Consider the following 16,777-nt stretch of genomic DNA (forward strand, 5'->3'; position numbering starts at 1 on the left):
TTTTGGATTCTTTATTTATTAACTTAACCTATTGAATTCCTGCTATGAAAGATGAATAACTGGCTCTTTATGCTACCACTTACCTATTCTTTCTTTCCATTAAAAAATTAAGGTATAATTTTCATGCAGTAAAATATTCCCCCTTTAGTGTATAGTTCTGCAAAATTTGACAAATTCAGTCATGATACCACCTCCACAATCAGACTGAACATTTTCATCACCCAAATGACCCCCCATCCCTTTGTAACTAACACCTCCTCCATTCCCAGCAATCACTGTTTTCTGTATGTATAGATTTGTCTTTTCCAGAATGCCACATAAAAGGAATCATACCATATGACTTCTTTCACCTAGCACGATGCCTGCTGTTGGGTATACCAGTAGTTTGTTCTTTTTTATTGCTGAGTAATATTTCATTGCATGACTACAGGCAGCCTCAGAGATGCTGTGGGTTCAGTTCCAGACCACTGCAATAAAGCGAGTATCACAATAAAGTGAGCTACAAATTGTTTGGTTTCCCAGTGCTACTAAGTGTGTAATAGCTACATGCCTAAAAAAACAATGCACATGTCTTAATTAAAAAATACTTCATTGCAAAAAAAAACACTAACCATCATCAGCCTTCAGCAAGTCTTAATCTTCTTGCTGGGGGAGGGTCTTGCCTCAATGTTGGTGGCTGATGACTGATCAAGGTGGTGGTTGCTGAACGCTGGGGTGGCTGTGGCAGTTTCCAAAAATAAGACAATGAAACCTGCCATGTCAACTGACTCTTCCTCTTGCAAATGATTTCTCTGTAGGACACAACGCTGTGTGAGCATTTTACCCACAGGAGAGCTTCTCTCTAAACTGGAGTCAGTCTTCCCCAACCCTGCTGCCGCGTTATCAACTAAGATTATAGAATGTTCTAAATCCTTTGTTGTCATTTCAACAATCTTCACCAGGATTATATTTCATCTCAAAAAACCACTTTCTCTGCTGATTCACAAGAAACAACTCCTCATCCATTCAAGTTTTATCATAAGATTGTAGTAATTCAATCACACCTCTGGGCCCCACTTCTAATTCTAGTTCTCTTGCTATACCCACCCTATTTGCAATTACTTCCTCCACTGAAGTCTTGAACCCCTCAGTCATCCATGAGGGTTGGAATCAACATCTTCCAAGCTCCTGTTAATGTTAATATTTTACCTCTTCCCATGAATCATTAATGTTCTTAATGGCATCTAGAATGGTGAATTCTTTTCAGAAGGTTTTCAGTTGACTTTGCCCAGATCCTATGCAGCTATAGCCTTACAAAATGTATTTCTTAAATAATAAGACTTGGAAGTTGAAATTATTCCTTGTCCATGGGCTGCAGAGTAGATGTTATGTTAGCAGGCAGGAAAACAACATAAATTTTATATATCTCCACTGGAACTCTTGAGTGTTCAAGTGCATTGTCAATGAGCAGTAATAATTTGAAAGGTATCTTTTCTTTTCTTTTTTTTTTTTTTCCTGAGCAGTAGGTCTCAACTGTGGGCTTAAAATATTCAGTAAACCATGCTGTAAACAGATGTTCTGTCATCTAGGCTTTGTTGTTCCATTTACAGAGCACAGGAAGGATAACTTGCTGCAGCTTCTACATCAGCACTTGCTGGTTCACCTTGCACTTCCATGTTATGGGGACGGCTTCTTTCCTTAAACCTTACAAACCAACCTCTGCTAACTTCAAACTTTTCTTCTGCAGTTTCCTTATTTCTCTCAGCCTTCATAGAATTAAAGAGAGTTAGGGCCTTGCTCTGGATTAGGCTTTGGCTTTAGGGAATGTTGTGGCTGGTTTGATATTCTATCCAGAGACTAAAGCTTTCACCCTATCAGCAATAAGGTTGTTTCACTTTCTTATCATTCATGTGTTCACTGCAGTAACACTTTTAATTTCCTTCGAGAACTTTTCCTTTGCATTCACAACTTGGCTAACTGTTTGGTGCAAGAGGCCTAGCTTTCAGCCTGTCTTGGTTTTTGACATGCCTTCCTCACTAAACTTAATCTTTAGATTTAAAGTGAGAGAGGTTTGACTCTTCCTTTTACTTGAACACTTGGAGGCCATTATGGGGTTCTTAACTGGCCTAATTTCAATATTGTTGTGTCTCAGGGAATAGGGAGGCCAGAGGAGAGGAAGAAAGATGAGGGAACGGCCGGTCAGCGGAGCAGTCAGAACACACACAACATTTACCGATTAAGGTTGTCATCTTACCAGGGGTGCAGTTCGTGGTGCCTCCCAAAATTACAATAGTAACATCAAAGATCACCGCTCATATATCACCCATAACAAATACAATAATAATGAAAAAGTTTGAAATATTGCAAGAACTACCAAAATCTGACACAGAGATACGAACTGAGCAAATGCTGTTGGAAAAATGGCACTGACAGACTTGCTTGACGCAGGGTTGCCACAAACCTTCATTTGTTAAGAAAACACAATATCTGTGAAGCACAAAAAAGTGAAGCACAATAAAATGAGGTATAACACAATTTGTTTATCCAACCACATGCTGAAGGACACTGGGTTTTTTCCAGTTTGGGGGAATTAGAATAAAGCCACTACAAACCCTTATGTACAGGTTTCTGTGTGGACTTAAGGCTTTTATTTCAATGGTATAATTATCTAGTAGTGGTGTAACTAGCTCAAACAGTATGTGCAAATGTAACTTTATAAGAAATTGCCAACTGCTTTCACAACAGCTCTACCATGTGGGCCCCCAGCAAGAATGAGACTTCCAGTCACTCTGCATCCTCACCAGCACTTGGTATTGTTAGGTTGTTTTTTTTTTAAATTAGACCAATTCTAATTGACGTATACTTTTAAAATCGCATTTCCCTAATACCTAATGCTGAACATTTTTTTCACGTGTTTATTATTCAAATATTTGGTGAAATGTCTGTTCAAACTTTTTACTCACTTAAAAAACTGTTTTCTGATTATTGAGCTTTGAGAGGACTTTATATCTTTATAATTCTGGAGACAAGTACTTTATGAAATACATGATTTGCAAATATTTTTCTTCCAGTCTATGGCTATTTTATTATTCTCTTAACAGTGTTTCTGCAGACCAAAGTTTTAATTTTGATCAAGTCTAATTTATCAACATTTTCTTTCACTGAACATACCGAATCCAAGGTAATTTAGATTTTCTTGTTTTCTCCTGGAAGGTTTACATTTTGCATTTAGATCTATGACCCACTTCAAATTAATTGTTTTAAAGGTATGAGGTATGTGTCTAGGTTTTTTTGTTTTTTTTTGACATATGGACTTTCAGTTTTTCTAGAACTACTTGTTGGAAAATATTCTTTTCCTATTGAATTGCTCTGGCACCTTTATTTAAAAATCCATTGTCCATATATATGTGGGTCTGTTTCTGGACTTTTTATTCTGTCCAGTTGATCTGTTTATCATTTCCCTAGAACCACACTGTCTTGATTACAGTAGCCCTACAGTAAGTCTTGAAATCAGGTAGTGTGTACCTCTAACTCTGTTCTTTGACTGTTTTCATCAATGTCTCAGCATAAAGATCTTGCACATATTCTGTACATAAATACATATAAAAAACATTTGTCTTTTTGGTACTATTGCATGTGATAATTTAAAAATTTTTAAATTTCCAGTTGTTCTTTGGAAGAAATATAATTGATTTTCCTATACTGACTTAGTATCCTGCAATCTATTAGTTATAATAGCATTTTGGTAGGTTCTTTGACATTTTTTTTCATAGATAATCACATTGTCTGAGATTAGAGGAAGGTTTTCTTTCTCCCCTTCTAATCTGCCTTCTATTTCTTTTTCTTCCCTTATTGTACTGGTTACAGTCATAGAACGTACTTTGTCTGACTTCAATTCATTTAAATTTTGTAATGGATTTTTTAAGACCCAGAATGTGACCTATGTGGGTGAGTGTGTATTCACCTGCTGTGGGGCAGTATGTTTCTAGCTCAAGTCTTCTACATCCATACTCGTTCTCTGTCTGCTTATTCTAGTAATTACTGAAAGAGGAGTGCTCAAGTCTCCAAATGTAACTGTGGATTTGTCTGGTTCTCTACTCAGTTCTCTCTGTTCTTACTACGTGTGTGTTTAAGCTATGTTGTTGGGGTATGAACAGTTAGGATTCTGATGTCTTGCTGGTGACCTGACCTCCATATTTTTCTCTTTTGGGGGAGGGCTGAGGAATAAATGCAGGACTGCCCATCATCTTTGGCTTTATTGTTGTTCAGTTCCGGTCTTCCTAAGCTGGATACCAAGCTCATTCAAAAAGGATGATGAAATGTGATCCTATAAATATGCTTCTTTAAAAAGTAGGTGATGCCAATTAAGTCACAATTATCTCTCTTCTGATCATCAAAATTCTGATTATTAAGATCTAAGTATTTCTTAATGTTGAAGGTATCTTTTTCAAGTAGTTTTTCTCTGAAATAAAAGTAGCTCCATTGAGTTTTACCTTAAATGCATTTAAATGATATTTTTCTTGACTTTCTTTCAGTATTTTAACATGCACTTGGAGTTTTTTTTTTAAAGTGTGGACCCTCACCCAGCCACCAAGAGAGCAAGATCTGAAGGACCTACCTCCTTTTTTTTTTTAATTAATTAAGTAATTTATTTATTTATGGCTCTGTTGGGTCTTCGTTTCTGTGCGAGGGCTTTCTCTAGTTGCGGCAAGTGGGGGCCACTCTTTATCGCGGTGCGTGGGCCTCTCACTGTCGCGGGCTCTCTTGTTGCTGAGCACAGGCTCCAGACGCGCAGGCTCAGCAATTGTGGCTCACGGGCCTAGTTGCTCTGCGGCATGTGGGATCTTCCCAGACCAGGGCTCGAACCCATGTCCCCTGCATCGGCAGGCAGATTCCCAACCACTGCGCCACCAGGGAAGCCCCGCACTTGGAGTTTTTAAGGTCTAATTTGCACTTCTGTCAGCCTGCAACTACGTACTCATCAAGATGTTTTACATGGATTTTTCATTCATCAACTTTCTTCCCTTTAGAACACAGCTCCCGAGCTGGCTTCACTCTATTGAAAAGCCACTCAATAAAGACATTAAATGAAAGCAAAATATTATTTACAGCTTGCCCACATGCACTCTGCATCTGTGTTCATCTCAGACAAAAAGTTACAATGCAGGTCCAAAGGATGACGTGGAAATTACTATCACACCAACTAAGTAAGGCATCTACTTGTGGATTGAGCATAAATGGAGGAGTGCAATGGAGTCAAAGGTAAGAATGTACATACATAGTCACTACTGTTAAATAAAAGCATTACTCTTCTTGATAAACATGATAATAGCCTATATTTTTTAGAAAGTGATTCTTCATGAAGTGCCCATCAACAGATGAATGGACAAAGAAGATGTGGTACATATATACAATGGAATATTATTCAGCCATAAAAAAGAATGAAATATTGCCATTTGGGACAACATGGATGGACCAAGACAAAATTATACTTAGTGAAGCAAGTCATACAGAGAAAGACGAATACTATATGACTTCACCTATATGTGGAATCTAAAAAAACAAAACAAATGAACGAACATAACCAAACAGAAGCAGAGTCATAGATACACAGAACAAACAGGTGGTTGCCAGAGGGGAGCGGGTTGAGGGGAGGAGAGACACAGATGAGGGAGATTAAGAGGTACAAACTTTAAGTTATAAAATAAATGAGTCACAGGGATGATACGTACAGTGTGGGGAATATACTCAATAACTATGTAATATCTTTGTGTGGTGACAGATGGTAACTAGAGTTATCATCGTGATTATTTGAAAGATAAAGAAATATCGAACCACTATGTTGTGTACCGGGAACTAACATGGCATTGTAAGTCAATTATACTTCAAAAAGCAACCAACCAACAAACAAACTCACAGAAAAAAGGGTCAGACTTGTGGTTTTCAGAAGTGGGGTTGTGGGAGGGGGAACTGGATGAAGGCAGTCAATCAAAAGGTAGAAACTCCCAGTTATAAGATAAATAATTACTGAGGATGTAATGTAGAACATGATAAACATAATTAACACTGCTGTGTGTTACATGTGAAAATAAAGAGTTTTCATTACGAGGAAAAAATATACTTTTTTCTGTTCCTTTACTTTTGTATCTATATGAGATGATGGATGTTTGCTAATCTTATTGTGGTCATCACTTCATGATGTATGTAAGTCAGAGCACTGTGCTGCACACCTTATCCAGTGCTGTATGTCAATCTTGTCTCAAGAAAACTGGAGAAAAAGAAAAAGAGCAAAGGCGTGTACACTGTGGTCATGGTGTAATGGACACATAAGCTAATTCTGCTCGGTTAGAGAGGGATCATCTTTGTCTCTATCTTTATCAAGCCCACCCTCTCTGATGGGTTCTTTTCTCCTCTTCCTACAAACAGGCTCAGGTTTCCTTTGGCCCCAAACACGCAAACAAACCACCCACGAGGCTTACGCTGATAGCGCCAACACCCCTTTCACTAGCACCTTCTGTGAAACATGCTCACTGTCTGCAGGTCCAAGCCACTGTCTCATTCATTCGTCTTTAAGTGACTGTGATCTTGCTCTGGTTTCCCCCAGGACACTGACGCCTTTCACCAAATCCAGTCACCTTTCCTCAGTCCTAATCCCACCCAGTCCCTCAGCTACGTAGGACCCTGTGGTCCACACCTCCTCTCACACTCCTCTCCTGACTTTTGTACACTGCACTTCCTTAAAGTACTCCCTCCCTCTCCCCCCATTTCTGCTCTGTCCTTCTACTGCCTGACAAAGGGAAGCATCAGCCAAGATCCCATTCTGAGTCTTGGCTTTGGACTCCCTACCCCCTCTTCTCCATTATTTGTTCTCCTCTCCCACAGAAAACTCACGATAATCAGCTCTAAAGTAAACTGGGGTTGAGAAAAAAAAGTGGAGTCAGAAGGCCTGGCTTCCATTTCTGTTTCCACTGACTTAGTTGCTGTGCACCCAAGGGCATGTAACACCCCACAACTCCACAAAAGTGAAGAGATCTCTTCTAATGTCCCTTCCAATCCCACAGTTCTACAATTCTAACCCTAAAGAACATCAGATTTCCAGCTGGAACTTCTCTAATGCACTGACAAATCCACATTCTGTCTACCATTTAACTGTCCCAGCTCCAAACCTAATCTCTCAAACCAACAACTTCTTTTAGGTTGCCTATTAATGTTGATGTACTGGTGCCACCAATAGCATAAGCTTGAAATGCTAGTAATCCTATACACTTACTGTCTTTTATTCACACTTTCTCTCTTTTTAACCACCCCCCATACACTAAAGGCCTAATTCACAGAGCGTCTCTTCCAGGAAGTGATCCTCAGCCTCCTAATCTGGTAGCCACCCCCCATCTTCAGAAGAGCCGAGACACTCTATGTGTGCCTCTCTCATTACACTCGGCACATGTTTCCCTCCAGATTCTGGTTATGAAGGAGCAGGGTTTATATCTGAATCTTCTTAGCATTTGCAAAGAGCACCTTGAGCACTGCCTTCCCCAGAGGACGGAAAAACCGTAAGATTTGAACTGAATTGACTAAACTCAATATGTACTCTGGATGCAGTAGAAGCAGTAGAGTTTTCTGGAATAATTTTTTTTCAAGAAAAAAAAATTGATATATAATGATTTAGATGTTCTGGCTCTAAAATAGATATTGTTCTTTTTCAGCTAAAGAAGCAGAAGCTCCTCTTGAACTCCTTCAAAATCCAAGCCAACTTACAAAGCACACTAGAGACAGTATCTCTGTGAGGTCACAAGTTTTTTAAAAGCATGTTTATTAAACGATATACTCTTAAATATTTAGTTTTACATTTGAGCATTTCTTTTTTTATCTAAGTGGTTTACGAGGCAAAGTAGTTTGATAAACTGTTTGACCTGATGAACTATCCTCGGAAGTGTGGATCTGACATAGTAAATGAGAACGCCCAGCCAGTCCATACTGCGTTATCTTCTCCTTCAACATCCCTGCAGCACAAAGTCTCCAAAATGAAATATGATATCACTGATTTTCAGCTTCATTAATAAGCTTCAATGCATTCCTCTAAAAACTTATTTTTTAAAATGCCCCCCATTGAGACAGTAAAACAAAATGAGAGAAAAAAAAGGTTTTCAGTTTCTGTTATTACATAAAAATGCAGCCTAGCAGACAGAAGAACTAGAATTTCCAAGGAGTCTAAAGCAGAAAAGCCAAAGCTTTGGCTTAATTCACCTAGAAGACAGGATGTTTGGCATGAGGCCCAGCAGGTAGTACACCGTGTCGCTGCAAGAACATGACATGAAACTGAAGGGCCTGTCCACTGTCTCATTACTGAGGCTGCAGGGCAGGGTCCGACCTACCTGGTTGATCCCTGAGGGAGGGATCTTGTACGCCTGCAGCTTCTGTCTCAGCAGCTCGGGATCGCTGTGCCGGAAGGGGCACCCTGACAACGACAAGCAGCACAGCAGCAAGGTTATTCACCCGGACGTAATACAACACCACACTCGAAAGACTGTCTGAGCGTCCCTTAATTGTCTAACAGCTTATTAATAAAAAAGTTAATTGCCCATGGGTGCAACTGCTTTCCTCTCTTTATCTAAATGACGACTGAGCTGTGCGGTTATCAGGGCACTACAGCCTCAAGAGTTACATAAAACATTCCAGCATTCTCAGGCAAGGCTGCCCACTCACTAGGAGGAAGCACTTTTAATTATGCTACTAGCTAACAAGCACCCAACATGGGTTAGCCAACATTATTACTCTAAAAAAAGTCTTATGATGAAATGGCAAAGGGTCCCAATGAGAAAGAAATGAGGCTTAGTTAAGCCCAGAATTATTAAAGGACACCAAAAAGAGACAGATTAATTGAACTGTCCAAATTGCATTTGAAATAATGGCTATACCTGTCATGAAAAGGGTCAGAAAGGGCAAAGCCAAGAAGAAACTGAAGACTGACAAAAAACCAAAGATCACAAAAAAGTCTTTCAAAGCTATGCTCACAAGAAGAAGAAAACAGAAGAAACAGGGGGCTCAAGGAGAAGATGGCAGAAGAGTAAGAAGTGGAGATCACCTTCCTCCCCACAGATACATCAGAAATACATCTACACGTGGAACTGCTCCTATAGAACACCCACTGAACGCTGGAAGAAGACCTCAGACCTCCCAAAAGGCAAGAAACTCCCCACGTACCTGGGTAGGGCAAAAGAAAAAAGAAAAAAAAGAGACAAAAGAATAGGGACGGGACCTGCACCAGTGGGACGGAGCTGTGAAGGAGGAAAGTTTTCCACACACTAGGAAGCCCCTTCGCAGGCAGAGACTGTGGGTGGCGGAGGGGAGAGCTTCGGAGCCGCGGAGGAGAGTGCAGCAACAGGGGTGCAGAGGGCAAAGTGGAGAGATTCCCGCACATAGGATCGGTGCTGACCAGCACTCACCAACCCGAGAGGCTTCTCTGCTCACCTGCCAGGATTGGTGGGGGCTGGGAGCTGAGGCTCGGGCTTCTGTCGGATCCCAGGGAGAGGACTGGGGTTGGCTACGTGCACACAGCCTGAAGGGGTTAGTGCACCACAGCTAGCTGGGAGGGAGTCCTGGAAAAGGTCTGGACCTGCCGAAGAGGCAAGAGACTTTTTCTTCCCTCTTTGTTTCCTGGTGCGCGAGGAGAGGGGATTAAGAGTGCTGCTTAAAGGAGCTCCAGAGATGGGCGCGAGCCGCGGCTATCAGCGCGGACCCCAGAGACGGGCATGAAACGCTAAGACTGCTGCTGCCGCCACCAAGAAGCCTGTGTGCGACCACAGGTCACTATCCACAATGCCCCTCCCGGGAGCCTGTGCAGCCCGCCACGGCCAGGCTCCCGTGATCCAGGGACAACTTCCCCGGGAGAACGCACGGCGCTCCTCAGGCTGGTGCAACGTCACGCCGGCCTCTGATGCCACAGGCTCGCCCTGCATTCCGTACCCCTCCCTCCCCACCGCCTAGTGAGCCAGAGCCCCCGAATCAGCTGCTCCTTTAACCCCGTCCTGTCTGAGCCAAGAATAGACACCCTCAGGCGACCTACACGCAGAGGCAGGGCCAAATCCAAAGCTGAACCTGGGAGCTGTGCAAACAAAGAAGAGAAAGGGAAATCTCTCCCAGCAGCCTCAGAAGCAGCGGATTAAAGCTCCACAGTCAACTTGATGTACCTGCATCTGTGGAATACCTGAATACACAACGAATCATCCCAAATTGAGGATGTGGACTCTGGGAGCAAGATATATTATTTTTTCCCCTTTTCCTCTTTTTGTGAGTGTGTATGTGTATGCTTCTGTGTGAGAGTTTGTCTGTATAGCTTTGCTTTCACCATTTGTTCTAGGGTTCTGTCCGTCCGTTCTTTTTATCTTTTTTTTTTCTTACTTTAAAAAATATTTTTTCATAATAATATTTTATTTTTTTATTTTAATAACTATTTTATTTTATCTTACTTTATTTGATTTTATTTTATTTTATCCTCTTTCTTTCTTTCTTACTTTCTATTTTTTCTCCCTTTTATTCTGAGCCGTGTGGATGAAAGGATCTTGGTGCTCCAGCCAGGAGTCAGTGCTGTGCCTCTGAGGAGGGAGAGCCAACTTCAGGACACTGGTCCACAAGAGACCTCCCAGCTCCACGTAATATCAAATGGGGAAAATCTCCGAGAGATCTCCATCTCAACACGAAGACCCAGCTTCACTCAACGACCAGCAAGCTACAGTGCTGGACACCCTATGCCAGACAAATAGCAAGAAAGGAACATAGCCCCATCCATTAGCAGAAAGGCTGCCTAAAATCATAATAAGGCCACAGACACCCCAAAACACACCACCAGACGTGGACCTGCCCACCAGAAAGACAAGATCCACACTCATCCACCAGAACACAGGCACTAGTCCCCTCCACCAGGAAGCCTACACAACCCACCAAACCAACCTTAGCCACTGGGGACAGACACCAAAAACAATGGGAACTACGAACCTGCAGTCTGCGAAAAGGAGACTCCAAACACAGTAAGATAAGCAAAATGAGAAGACAGAAAAACACACAGCAGATGAAGGAGCAAGGTAAAAATTCACCAAACATAAAAAATGAAGAGGAAATAGGCAGTCTACCTGAAAAAGAATTCAGAATGATAGTAAAGATGATCCAAAATCTTGGAAATAGAATAGACAAAATGCAAGAAACATTTAACAAGGACCTAGAAGAACTAAAGAGGAACCAAGCAATGATGAACAACACAATAAATGAAATTAAAAATACTCTAGAAGGGACCAACAGCAGAATAACTGAGGCAGAAGAACGGATAAGTGACCTGGAAGATAAAATAGTGACAATAACTACTGCAGAGCAGAATAAAAAAAAAAGAATAAAAAGAACTGAGGACAATCTCAGGGACCTCTGGCACAACAATAAACGCACCAACATTCGAATTATAGGGGTCCCAGAAGAAGAGAAAAACAAAGGGACTGAGAAAATATTTGAAGAGACTATAGTTGAAAACTTCCCTAATATGGGAAAGGAAATAGTTAATCAAGTCCAGGAAGCACAGAGAGTCCAATACAGGATAAATCCAAGGAGAAACACGCCAAGATACATATTAATCAAACTATCAAAAATTAAATACAAAGAAAACATATTAAAAGCAGCAAGGGAAAAACAACAAATAACACACAAGGGAATCCCCATAAGGTTAACAGCTGTTCTTCCAGCAGAAACTCTGCAAGCCAGAAGGGAGTGGCAGGACATATTTAAAGTGATGAAGGAGAAAAACCTATAACCAAGATTACTCTACCCGTCAAGGAACTCATTCAGATTTGATGGAGAAATTAAAACCTTTACAGACAGGCAAAAGCTGAGAGAGTTCAGCACCACCAAACCAGCTTTATAACAAATACGAAAGGAACTTCTCTAGGCAAGAAACACAAGAGAAGGAAAAGACCTACAATAACAAACCCAAAACAATTAAGAAAATGGGAATAGGAACATACCTATCGATAATTACCTTAAATGTAAATGGATTAAATGCTCCCACAAAAAGACATAGACCGGCTGAGTGGATACAAAAACAAGACCCGTATATATGCTGTCTACAAGAAACCCATTTCAGACCTAAGGACACATACAGACTGAAAGTGAGGGGATGGAAAAAGATATTCCATGCAAATGGAAATCAAAAGAAAGCTGGAGTAGCAATTCTCATATCAGACAAAATAGACTTTAAAATAAAGACTATTACAAGAGACAAAGAAGGACACTATATAATGATCAAGGGATCGATCCAAGAGGAAGGTATAACAATTGTAAATATTTATGCACCCAACACAGGACCACCTCAATACATAAGGCAAATACTAACAGCCATAAAAGGGGAAATCAACAGTAACACAATCATAGTAGGGGACTTTAACACCCCACTTTCACCAATGGACAGATCATCCAAAATGAAAATAAATAAGGAAACACAAGCTTTAAATGATACATTAAACAAGATGGACTTAATGGATATTTATAGGACATTCCACCCAAAAACAACAGAATACACATTTTTCTCAAGTGCTCATGGAACATTCTCCAGGATAGATCATATCCTGGGTCACAAATCAAGCCTTGGTAAATTTAAGAAAATTGAAATCGTATCAAGTATCTTTTCCGACCACAATGCTATGATACTAGATATCAATTACAGGAAAACATCTCTAAAAAATACAAACACATGGAGGCTACACAATACACTACTTAATAATGAAGTGATCACTGAAGAAATCAAAGGGGAAATCAAAAAATACCTAGAAACAAATGACAATGGAGACACGACCCAAAACCTATGGGATGCAGCAAAAGCAGTTCTAAGAGGGAAGTTTATAGCAATACAAGCCTACATCAAGAAACAGGAAACATCTCAAATAAACAACCTAACCTTGCACCTAAAGCAATTAGAGAAAGAAGAACAAAAATACCTCAAAGATAGCAGAAGGAAAGAAATCATAAAGATCAGAGCAGAAATAAATGAAAAAGAAATGAAGGAAACAATAGCAAAAATCAATGAAACTAAAAGCTGGTTCTTTGAGAAGATAAACGAAATTGATAAACCATTAGCCAGACTCATCAAGAGAAAAAGGGAGAAGACTCAAATCAATAAAATTAGAAATGAAAAAGGAGAAGTAACCACTGACACTGCAGAAATACAAACGATCATGAGAGATTACTACAAGCAACTCTATGCCAATAAAATGGACAACCTGGAAGAAATGGACAGATTCTTAGAAATGCACAACCTGCCGAGACTGAACCAGGAAGAAATAGAAAATATGAACACAGCAATCAGAAGCACTGAAATTGAAACTGTGATTAAAAATCTTCCAACAAACAAAAGCCAAGGACCAGATGGCTTCACAGGCGAATTCTACCAAACATTTAGAGAAGAGCTAACACCTATCCTTCTCAAACTCTTCCAAAATATTGTAGAGGGAGGAACACTCCCCATCTCATTCTAAGAGGCCACCATCACCCTGATACCAAAACCAGACAAAGATGTCACAAAGAAAGAAAACTACAGGCCAATATCACTGATGAAAATAGATGCAAAAATCCTCAACGAAATACTAGCAAACAGAATCCAACAACACATTAAAAGGATCATACACCATGACCAAGTGGGGTTTATTCCAGGAATGCAAGGATTCTTCAATATACGCAAATCAATCAACGTGATACATCATATTAACAAATTGAAGGAGAAAAACCATATGATCATCTCAATAGATGCAGAGAAAGCTTTTGACAAAATTTAACACCCATTTATGATAAAAACCCTCCAGAAAGTACGCATAGAGGGAACTCTCCTCAACATAATAAAGGCCATATATGACAAACCCACAGCCAACATTGTCCTCAATGGTGAAAAACTGAAACCATTTCCACTAAGATCAGGAACAAGACAAGGTTGCCCACTCTCACCACTATTATTCAATATAGTTTTGGAAGTGTTAGCCACAGCATTCAGAGAAGAAAAAGAAATAACAGGAATCCAAATCATAAAAGAAGAAATAAAGCTGTCACTGTTTGCAGACGACATGATACTAAACATAGAGAATCCTAAAGATGTTACCAGAAAACTACTAGAGCTAAACAATGAAGTTGGTAAAGTAGCAGGATACAAAATTAATGCACAGAAATCTCTTGCATTCCTATACACTAATGATGAAAAATCTGAAAGTGAAATTAAGAAAACACTCCCATTTACCATTGCAACAAAAAGAATAAAATATCTAGGAATAAACCTACCTAAGGAGATAAAATATCTGTATGCAGAAAATTATAAGACACTGATGAAAGAAATTAAAGATGATACAAATAGATGGAGAGATATACCATGTTCTTGGATTTGAAGAATCAATATTGTGAAAATGACTCTACTACCCAAAGCAATCTACAGATTCAATGCAATCCCTATTAAACTACCACTGGCATTTTTCACAGAACTAGAACAAAAAATTTCACAATTTGTATGGAAACAAAAAGGACCCCGAATAGCCAAAGCAATCTTGGGAATTAAAAATGGAGCTGGAGGAATCAGGCTCCCTGACTTCAGAGTATATTACAAAACTACAGAAATCAAGACAGTTTGGTACTGGCACAAAAACAGAAACATAGATCAATGGAACAGAATAGAAAGCCCAGAGATAAACCAACGCACATATGGTCACCTTATCTTTGATAAAGGAGGCAAGCATATACAGTGGAGAAAAGACAGCCTCTTCAATAAGAGCGGTTGGGAAAACTGGACAGCTACATGTAAAAGAATGAAATGAGAACACTCCCTAACACCATACACAAAAATAAACTCAAAATGGATTAAAGACCTAAGTGTAAGGCCAGACAATATCAAACTCTTAGAGGAAAACATAGGCAGAACACTCTATGACATAAATCACAGCAAGATCCTTTTTGACCCAGCTCCTAGAGAAATGGAAATAAAAACACAAATAAACAAATGGGACCTAATGAAACTTAAAAGCTTTTGCACAGCAAAGGAAACCATAAACAAGACCAAAAGACAACCCTCAGAATGGGAGAAAATGTTTGCAAATGAAGCAACTGACAAAGGATTAATCTCCAAGATTTACAAACAGCTCATGCAGCTCAATAACAAAAAACAAACAACCCAATTCAAAAATGGGCGGAAGACCTAAATAAACATTTCTCCAAAGAAGATATACAGATGGCCAACAGACACATGAAAGAATGCTCAACATCATTAATCATTAGAGAAATGCAAATCAAAACTACAATGAGATATCATCTCACACCAGTCAGAATGGCCATCATCAAAAAAATCTACAAACAATAAATGCTGGAGAGGGTGTGGAGAAAAGGGAACACTCTTGCACTGTTGGTGGGAATGTAAATTGATACAGCCACTATGGAGAACAGTATGGAGGTTCCTTAAAAAACTAAAAATAGAACTACCATACGATCCAGCAATCCCACTACTGGGCATATACCCTGATAAAACCATAATTCAAAAAGAGTCATGTACCAAAATGTTCATTGCAGCTCTATTTACAATAGCCAGGACATGGAAGCAACCTAAGTGTCCATCATCGGATGAATGGATAAAGAAGATGTGGCACATATATACAATGGAATATTACTCAGCCATAAAAAGAAATGAAATGGAGGTATTTGTAGTGAGGTGGATGGAGTTAGAGTCTGTCATACAGAGTGAAGCTAGTCAGAAAAAGAAAAACAAATACCGTATGCTAACACATATATATGGAATCTAAGAAAAAAAAAAAAAAAAGGTCATGAAGAACCTAGGGGTAAGACGGGAATAAAGACAGAGACCTACTAGAGAATGGACTTGAGGATATGGGGAGGGGGAAGGGTAAGCTGTGACAAAGTGAGAGAGTGGCATGGACATATATACACTACCAAACGTAAAATAGATAGCTAGTGGGAAGCAACTGCATAGCACAGGGAGATCAGCTCAGTGGTTTGTGACCACATAGAGGGGTGGGATAGGGAGGGTGGGAGGGAGGAAGATGCAAGAGGGAAGAGTTATGGGAACATATGTATATGTATAACTGACTCATTTTGTTATAAAGCAGAAACTAATACACCATTGTAAAGCAATTATACTCCAATAAAGATGTTAAAAAAAAAACAAAACAGAAGAAACGAACCACCTCAGAAGCAGGGAAGCTGGTGTTATTTTGACAAATGACAGAAAGAAAACAGAACTTGACAACTCCTACTTTGTTTCTATCTTCCACATCAAAGGGAACAATCTTCCAAACTGGAAAGGGCTGGACTCACAAGGTAACTGAAGATGAAGTGAATGTAGACACAACTAATGCTGATTCCAGCAAAGTGTTGAACAGAACTTCCCAGCACACATTTGTGGAAGGGATGGATAAACAGTGTGGAATATAGTTCTACCTACATCGACTCATGACTGGCTGAACAACCCCATTCCAGGCAGTGCTGGTTAATGAAATAGGTCAACCTAGGGACTACAGAGGTTTGCAAACTACACAAATCTAAAAGGATAGAGACTTCTGGTTTGCATCCTGGCACAGAAAGAGCTTAGAAGTTGTCAGTCCATCCTAAAAGTAAAAAGCTGAACAGACTGAAAAATCAACAACTCCTCTCAGATCTGTCAAAGAAATGAGGTCACAGGGCAAACCACTGTCCCCAAAATTGGAGGGAGAGGCAGACACAGAGAATCACAACAAACCAGAGCAGAAATCTCTGTAGGAACCAGCACTGGGGTAGGAAAACC

General features: G+C 39.9%; 1 protein-coding gene across 3 annotated transcripts in view; it reads right to left on the reverse strand.

The window, feature by feature from the left end:
* The window catches only part of PRIM2 (DNA primase subunit 2), a 288,500-nt gene that overhangs the window by 24,194 nt on the left and 247,529 nt on the right, over nt 1–16,777 (reverse strand). For all 3 annotated transcript variants that reach the window (XM_007186973.2, XM_057555618.1, XM_057555619.1), the window contains one exon: nt 8,352–8,434. In XM_007186973.2, the coding sequence (XP_007187035.2) occupies nt 8,352–8,434 (83 nt within the window). The remainder of the gene's footprint in view (nt 1–8,351; nt 8,435–16,777) is intronic.

The sequence above is a fragment of the Balaenoptera acutorostrata genome, chromosome 10 (genome assembly GCF_949987535.1).
Source record: "Balaenoptera acutorostrata chromosome 10, mBalAcu1.1, whole genome shotgun sequence".
NCBI classification, from domain to species: domain Eukaryota; kingdom Metazoa; phylum Chordata; class Mammalia; order Artiodactyla; family Balaenopteridae; genus Balaenoptera; species Balaenoptera acutorostrata.